Raw genomic sequence first — 9,029 nt, 5'->3', positions numbered from 1 at the left:
CACTCAAGTTTTTGGATAGGATTACTGTAAGAACATCAGGGAAAGTGCCAGCTGCCCTAAAATGGAAAATTCTCATTTTAGTCCCTTTAAGTTTATAAAATTATAAATTACTTTAATAATAAAAATACACTTTGACTCCAAAAGTTGAAAATTTCAGTTTAATCCTTTTAAAATTCTAAAATAATAAACATATATAAAGATAAAATTATACTTTGGTCCTTTTATATTTTTATAATTTAATTTGTACTACCTAAAGATAAAATTCTGACTTTGTCCTTGATAAAGGAGATATAACGTATCAATCCAATTTTTAGTAGTGTCAGAACAATGATTTGAGATCATTAAATCTGACGAAAAAGTTAAAAAAATTTATTAATTAATAATTATAAGTTGAACGTAATTTTAGAAATATTTTTAAATTAGTGAATTTTGTGATTTAAAAAAAATTATTAGGTAAATTGGGTCAAAAACGAGGTATTGAGAACTTGATATTATAAATTGAGCCTTGAATATTTTTATAAATATTTACGGAGTGTCTTTAGAATGATATTAAAGTTTCGTTAAGAAATTTTAACATTTTGAGAGTTAATTAATTAAAAAGGACTAAAATGCATAAAAGGTGAAAGTTGAATTATAGATTAAAGAAAAATTAAAGGGACCAAAGAAGAATTATGCCATTGCTTAAAGTTGAGGCGGCAAGTGAGATATCTGTGAATTTATATATATTATATATATTATAAAATAAAAATCTTAAGTATTAAGTGTATATATATTATTTTATATTATATTATATTATAAAACAAACAAATATAAAAAGAAACAAAAGAAACAGAATAGCAAAAAACGAAACAGGGGAAGGAAAGAAAGAAAGAAAAATAATGAAAAATTGGGGTTTTGAGGTTCAAGCTTAATTTGGTAAGTCAATTTAGTCCATTTTCTTATAATTTTGATGTTTTTGGAATTCTAGAACAAAATACTACTTTATTTAAGTTGAAATTTTGAAAGTTAGTGAATTTTTAGATGTTGTTTGTGTTGAATTAATTGAAGAATTAGGGATTAAATTGATAGAATTTCAAGTTAGAATAGAGAAATGGATTAAATTGTAAAATAAATTATAGGTTTTGAATTAATAGGGATTAAATTGAGAGAATTTTGAAATTAGAGATTTATGGTGAAAATAGAGAGTTACATTAGTTTAAAGTGGGAATGGAATGAAAATATGGAATTAGTTTTGAGAATAAAAGTTAGTCTCGGTTCAGGGATTAAATTAGAATTTAGGCAAATATTTAGTGAAAATTGGAATATTTAATGTGAGATTGAATTGTGTTGTATTGATGATTTTTAATTGTTTTAATTCCGTAGCTAGCGTAGTACCGAAATTCTCGATTAAAAAGGGGAAAAAGATAGTCGACAATGAATAGCTCGGAATTCTTGATTTATATTTCTATAATCTGAATTTCATTATTAATTGTTGTATTTTAATTAAATGTTGTAGTAAGTGATTAAAGTGAGAATTATTGTATTTTATAATTGAAATGGATTGATTTTATATGTGATGAATTTATATTGGTTAAATTGAATTGGTATATATATATTATGAATACATATATGTGCAAATATGAAAATTAAATTATTTTTTATATGTATGAAATCCAGCCTTAATGCCCTAATTAGACAGAATTTAGAACTACTGGGATATTAGTGGCATGCCATTAAAGGAACCATAGCGCGCTCTCTGATTATTAGCACATTAGTGCTCTTTGTTTAGCACATATGTGCTCTTTGTTTAGCACATATGTGCTATCTGTTTAGCACATCCGTACTCTCTATATAGCACTTCTGTGCTCTCTGTTCATTAGTTGATAATAATGCACATCTGTATTTGTTTTGTATATCCGGTGTGTTCTATAAAGTCTACTTTGAGGTAAGAATAAAAATACGAGACAGTGAACTGAAAATAGAATGTAAAATATGTTGTACATACATGGAATACACGAGTTATATATATTCATGAATTGAATGTGGAATGGATAGTACCATTGTTTAAATGATATATGAACAAATTACGGAAAGCTATTATATATAGCAAGTGATGATAATTGAGTATCGTATGGTTTTAAATATTCAATTGTGCTTGACATTTTATTATGCATATTATATTGTTTTATTTTTAAATATTTAGATTAAAAAAATACCATTGAGTTTATACTCAGCGTACGGTTTGTTCCCGTGTGTAGGTTAAGTTAAAGTCAGATCATTGAATCAGCATCCAAAGTCAATCTCGAACTAATTATGGTGATGAACAGTTATTTTGGTAATGGCATGTACCTAGGACGTCATGTATGTCATTTTACAAAATAATTGTAAACAATGTTAATGATGACATTGGTTACTTTTTGCATAAATATATATGTTATATTGTGATTAAGGAAGAATATGTTTAAGTTGTTATTTAAGTGGATATTAAATAATGGACGATATGATTAAATCATGATGTGAATGTTAAATAATTATGTAATGTTTGTATTTGTATTGAAATATCTGGTAATACTTCGTAACCCTATTCTAGCGACGAATACAAGTTGGGAGTGTTACAACAATTCATTTAGTACATTGGGTAGTTGTGTAATTAACATAATATTTTTCTAATTCAATTACATTAGGTAGTATATACTACCTCTAAAGTTTTATTTATTAAATGAATTTATCATTTTACTTAAATTTTTATATTCATTTTTTTATTAAATATATTTAATTAAAAATAATAAAAATCTAATTTATTATAAAAATATTTTAATCATTATTATATTATAGATGGAATTATATTCTAATATAAAAATATGTCAAACATTACCTATTTTTCAATTAGTATATTTAAGTTTATTTGTATAAAACTATTGTGAATTATAATTATAATTTATTTTTATCATCTCTTTTACTTTTTGTCATTTAGTAAAATTTTATGTAAATACATATTAAATATTTTAAACTTAATTTTAGTTCAATTATGTATTAACTTTGAAACAAATCTATTTTTATATTTCTATTTTATTTTATTTGTTTTTATATTTTAATAAATTTCTTTTTCATAAAAAATTTTAAATAGTGAAAATTAATACATTTTAAATAAAAATAACTTAATGAGTTTATTTCAAGTTTAATATATAATTGAATTTAAATATAAGGTTAAAATACTTATTTTTACTTGAATTCAAATGTAATTTAGTTAGAATTTAATTTATATTTTTTTAAAGTAAAATTTCCATTATTTTGTAATTAAAAATAGAGAAAAATGAATAAAATAGATAGAAATTACATCATAATAATAATATAATCTAATTGGATAATTATTTGGTCTATAGGGGATAAAAAAATATATTTACTTTTTAAAATTTTTAAATACAATTTAAAGATACACGATAAAATCTCCATTATCAATACACCAAATAATTATTTTAATCTAAATACATCTATTAGTAGTTAATGTAAAGAGAATAAATAAATAAATAACGAAAAACAAAAAACAAAAAAAAAGGAGAATAAATAAATATTTTTCAAATTGTAGGAAGTAAATTTATTTTACTTCAAAACTTAGAGAGACAAGTGTCTTTTATTCCATATTTTCTTCAAATATGGGCTTTGGGTTTCTCTCGTATGAGTTGAATCAATTTTAGTTCGACAAGCCCATCAAGTACTTACTTCCCATAAAAAATGCGAAACTTCACTTGTTAGTTACTTCTTTGTTCTTACCTTCTGCTTTTAAAGCTAAGATAACAAATCATTTATCAAAAATAAAAATAATTGGTGGACAAATTATAATCTAAATTTGGATCATCACTTATGTATGATTTAAATCATAATTTCATCATTAAACTTTAAAATATTATAATATGATTAAACGGGACATGACACATTGTATCAATATTTCAGATTAAAATTAGGTCAAATTTCACAGCTAGCCCTTGTACTTTTTCTCTTTTAGTAATTTAATTCTTTTTTTTTAACTTTCCTTTTTTTCTTTAGATTTATTTCTTTATTCCCCTTTTAACTTCTTCTCTCTTTCTTTTTTTTTTCTTTTTTTTTTAAAAAAAGAAGCAATCACCAATGAAATACAAAATAACAAAAAAGAGATATAATATACGAGCTCACTTAAATTTTGATTGAAATTGTTCAAGGGGCGTAATTAGGGGAGCTGATAGGGGGCTTGATACCCTCAAAAATGAAAAAAAAATTCATTTAAGTCCTTTAAATTTTTAAAAATTTTAAATTAATAAATGTAAAATTACACTTTGACCTCCTCAAAATAATAAAAATTGATTTAATCCTTTAAAAATTATAAATATATAAGTTATTAAAATGATTTACTATCGAAAAATTATAATTTAATTTCGGCCCAAATTTTCTTACAGTACCAGTGCAAGAAACATGAAAGCAATCAGAAAAGAGTAAAAAAATTACTAGACCGTATGAGCATGCATTCTATATATATATACATATATGTTTGTGTTTAGGTCAACAACACAATCCATAAACAAATACTTGTAAGTCTTAGATAGATTCAATAGAAATTTTAGACAAAAATGCTTCTCCAAAGTCGACGAAGCTAGGCATATGGATATCTTGAAATCTGAGATTTTAAAATAAAGAACAAAAAAAAAAACAACTGAAACCAAACGTTAATTGTAACTAGTTATAGTACTAAAATATGCTGCATTCGTCATTGTGAACTTTCACTTTAGTATTGGATCCACACCTTTTTCACAACAACCCTATCCCTATGTTTGCATAAAATCCTATAATTAAAGGAATCCCAAAATTAAAGGGAGAAGAAGAAAAGAAGGAACTTAAAAGAACTAAAAGAAAAAAAAGAATTAAATTACTTTAAAAAAATATAATCTAAATTTTTATTTGAAATATTGATATATCATCGTATTCATAATAATTAATGATTTAATGATTAAAGTGTAACAATAGAATTTACACCCAAAAATTAAATTTCTCGATTTAATTAAAAAAAATGTTGTGAATCAATAACTAAATATCTAAGTGAACTTGGATTTGGACTCAAGGCTATTGGAGCTTTAATACGTTGCGGTCTTAGCCTAACTATTACATTTAATCGATTAATTAATAACTTATTAATCAATTTTAACATTAATTACTTGCATCTCATGACTGATTTTGGTGGTCCAAATTTTATGGATTGGGCATCGACATTATTAGTTGATTCTTCATTATCCATTGGATGTGAAGTTATAAATTCTGAAATAAAATTAAAAAACTCATATAATCTGGCCCAGACTATACAAAATATATATATATAAAAAGAGAGAATAAAGTGTTGGAGGGAGAAGCTAAGTTGGGTGAGACCTTCCATCAATTTCAATTTGTCAATCATGATATGACCCATGACATGGCACTGCCAAAAATTAAAAAAAATATATAAGGTATGAGTTTATCACTTTTCTATGTAACATTGTATGTATCCAAATTAAACATTGAGAAATTAATAACAATTTGTGTATAATATTTAATAATATGAAAAGGATTAATGTAAGTAATTAGGCAAATGGCAAGTTGAAAGCAATGTGTTTTAAAGTTTTCGTTTAATTTGAAGCAACGAATATGAATGGCACTGGCACCCCAAGAAAGAGACATTTTTGTATATTCACAACTGTATATATATAATGAGTTGTTGGCTCTTTAAAACTAGTTTGTATTTAAATGAAGGACAGCTTTAAGAGGTTGCTGTTATGGCTGGAGTGCTGGTAGTGGTAATCATCCTTTGTCTGTCGTCACTTTAAATTCAAGTCCCTCAATAAATTACACTTTTCTTCTGCCCAACATTTGCAGCCATTTATGTAAATTTAATTCCTTTATTAACTTTTAAATATTTATAACCCATTGTCTATTCTCAAAATGCTAAGAGTACTATACATAGTACCATTCCTTTATGTAGCACAAGTATTCATAACATCGAACAAGCCTTTAAATAATACTCTCACACCATTTGCACTGCTACAATTAAAAAAAGGGGGCTTGAATGGATGAAACAAAAAAACACATACACTCAGAGCTCATTAATGTCAATACAGATCAAATTAATTAATTTCTCAATATTCTTGTATGGCAGCAAACAGATAAAAGATCAAACTTGTAACAATAATCTCCTCCAGCTCAGGCTTCAAACGGTGAAAACAAACGGCAAAGTCAGTCAGAGCCAGTAAGTACCCCTGGTAGCATCCGAGATATGTAATGATACTCTTCAAATCATCATCAGAAGCTGTAAAAACCCAACTTAAGGATTGGATCTTCATGACAGTGAACTAAAAATTAACTCCCATGAAGCTGTCTTTCCATTCCTAGTTATGTATCTACTAAATTTAATACAATATATATCCCTGTTGTAATGTTTTGTCAACTTTTGATTAATCTTTATGTATACGGAGAAACCAAATTCGACCAGAAAAAAACTGGGAATTCTGATCTGAACTGAGCTTATGTCCTTTGCTTCTCTCTCAAAGAGTTTATTTTCTCTAATTTCCATCCGTCCCGGAGTCTGGCAATAAAGGTCTCAGCTTTAGCGTTAACATCGGGAATTGGACAGAACACTGGGACGCCTGCAATGCCAGCCCCATCATCACCCTCCATCATGCTCGCTGTTTCTGTATCATCTTTGCTTGAAGAAACATCAATTTCTTCCAAGTCCGGAGAGCTACAGCGAGAACTAGGACTGCTTCGTATCTTAACAAAATCCCCACGGAACACGAATTTAAACTCTGGCATCTTAAATGGTGGTGGAGGTGGCGGTGGTGGAATCGGAATAAATGGTGACTGTCCACCGCTGTTCACGTTCTCGTCGTAATAGCTAGTATTTGCTTTTATTGGCAATGGCGGTCTGCCGTTGTTTGCCTTCCTTGAAGATTCAGGTGGCGTTGTTGGTGGTGCAGGTGGTGGGATCTGACTCTTTTGCTTTGATAATCTTTTTGTATAAGAAGTGACTGGTGGTGGTGGTGGTGGTGCGGGCGGTGGTGGTGGTGGTGTAATCTGAATGTTTTGCTTAGATGATCGTTTTGAAAACGAGAATGCTGCTGGCGGTGGTGGAGGTGGAGGTGCAGGAACAGAATGGATTTTTTTGCTTTTGCTGCCTTTTCTGAAGAGATTGTATTTCTGAAAGACAGAGGATGGAGGCGGCGGCGGCGGCGGCGGAGGTGGTGGGGGCGATGTTGGTCGTGTGCTAGTAGAGTAATAAGACGGTGGCTGTGGTGGAGAATGTAAAGGACAATCTTGCTGATGATCATGATCTGTTGACTTGTGTTTCTTCTTTCTCTTCCTTAACGAAGCAAAAACCATCTTAATTTCTTTGGTTGCATTACTTTTTCTACGTTGCAACTTCGAATACTTCTGCTCTGATCTATTTCCCACTTGAACCAGCGGCGATGGTGGCCGCCGAGGAGGTGGCGGCGGAGGCGATGGTGGTGTTCCTGATGGAGATTTAATTTCATCGAATTGATCAACACGATCGTTCCGATTCATCACCTTATCTTTCTGTCCGGCTGCCTGATAAGTTCGTCTTGGTTTATGACGTGGGGCTGCAGGAGGCGGCGGCGGCGGTGGAGGCGGCTTTAAAGGCGGTGGAATCTTTGACGGAGTTGATGAAGTAGAAGAACGGAGCACAAAGGTATCAACGGGAATAACCTTCGCTTCCGATTCTTCGAACTCATTCCTCCAACTCCTACGAAGCACATGAACTTGATGATCACCATAACCCGTTGAAGATCGATATTTATTTATTTCAAAATCATCAAAAAACCGAAACCGATCTTCATTATTCTCCCACAAAGAATCCTGTCTCAGATCTGGGTACGAGCTACTGCTTCTCTTCAACCTCCTCACACTGGTTGCCGGCGACGGTCTCACATTGATCGGAGCACCGTCATCATATATCTTTCTTTCCGGATGCCCAAACCATTGTTGCGAAACATGGTGGCCGCTTGGCTTACTATAATCACCGCTAATACTATCATTTCTAATGCCGTTGCCGTTGTGGCCATCATCGTCGTCGTTTCTTCTAGCCAAAACGCCGCAAATAATAGCAAACAAGACCAGAAAGACGTTGAGAGAGTCCCAGCTTTTTCTGACACCGAGAGGTCTAAGAATCTGAGCGGTGAGGGAGAGAAAAGGAGGGACCACGAGGAACAAGAGAAGCAATGCGAGGATGGGCAAGAGAATGATGAGAACAGGTAGGCTGAAAACAGGAGAAGGTGGCCGTCGGCGAGGTGCGGAGATGATCGGCTGTGGCCATAACGGCGGAGGATCTACGGTTATTTCCATGGAAAAGGGCCGGTGTTGGAGTTTTTGTTCTTTTGAGTTTCTGAGGGGGAAGACTTTATAAACTGTATTAAAGGAGAGAGATTTAGCTGATTAATTACAAAACGGATTGTTACTAACAAAATTTATTTGCTTTACGTATTTAATAATTTTAATTTTTTGTCGGAAATAATTTTCACTAATAATAAATTTTAATAGTGCGTTGGAAATTATTAAAATATGCTACTTTTTCTTACTTTTGGGTTGAAGGACAAGGAAGGTCTCAATTGTTTTTCTCTTCATTTTATTCAATATTTATTTTAATTTTATTCATATCCTCTTTCGATTCCGTTTTCAATCGCTTTCACGCTAATTTTATCACCGTTTAATCCATCAAACACCACTTCATGAAAATTTGTAAATAAATGTAATGTGTTTACCTTGGAAGTTATACTATACTTTATTTGTTTCAAAAGTCCTAGTGTTTTTAAATTTATTTTCTGTTTTTACCTATGTTCTAATGTGTTATGTATATGCAAGCATGCCACCAAATTTATCGAAAATCCCTATCAATTCATCACAAAATTAAACTTCAAAGATAGTGATGAGTAATATAAATCACTTTAGACTTGGTTTTTTTTTTGTGCTTAGTATGTCTGAATTTTTTGAGTACCTTTCGCAACAATTAATTAATTAGAATTTATTATCAGATTAGAATT

The 9,029-nt window shown here is 30.0% G+C and overlaps 1 protein-coding gene across 1 annotated transcript; it reads right to left on the bottom strand.

Annotated features, from left to right (window-relative positions):
- Nucleotides 1-6,053: 6,053 nt before the first annotated feature.
- On the bottom strand, nt 6,054-8,443 carry LOC107960806 (formin-like protein 20). The gene has a single exon (XM_041112874.1). The coding sequence runs from the start codon at nt 8,332-8,334 to the stop codon at nt 6,499-6,501; it is 1,836 nt and encodes a 611-aa protein (XP_040968808.1). The 5' UTR covers nt 8,335-8,443; the 3' UTR covers nt 6,054-6,498.
- Between the last annotated feature and the right edge of the window lie 586 nt (nt 8,444-9,029).

Source organism: Gossypium hirsutum, chromosome A05 (assembly GCF_007990345.1).
Source record: "Gossypium hirsutum isolate 1008001.06 chromosome A05, Gossypium_hirsutum_v2.1, whole genome shotgun sequence".
In the NCBI taxonomy this organism is placed as follows: Eukaryota; Viridiplantae; Streptophyta; class Magnoliopsida; order Malvales; family Malvaceae; genus Gossypium; species Gossypium hirsutum.
Note: the sequence above shows the minus strand (reverse complement) of the source record. Positions and strands in the feature narration are given on the sequence as shown.

Bases quoted from the DNA above. Each gene is read 5' to 3' on its own strand.
- LOC107960806 (XM_041112874.1), bottom strand. From the start codon at position 8,334: ATGGAAATAACCGTAGATCCTCCGCCGTTATGGCCACAGCCGATCATC.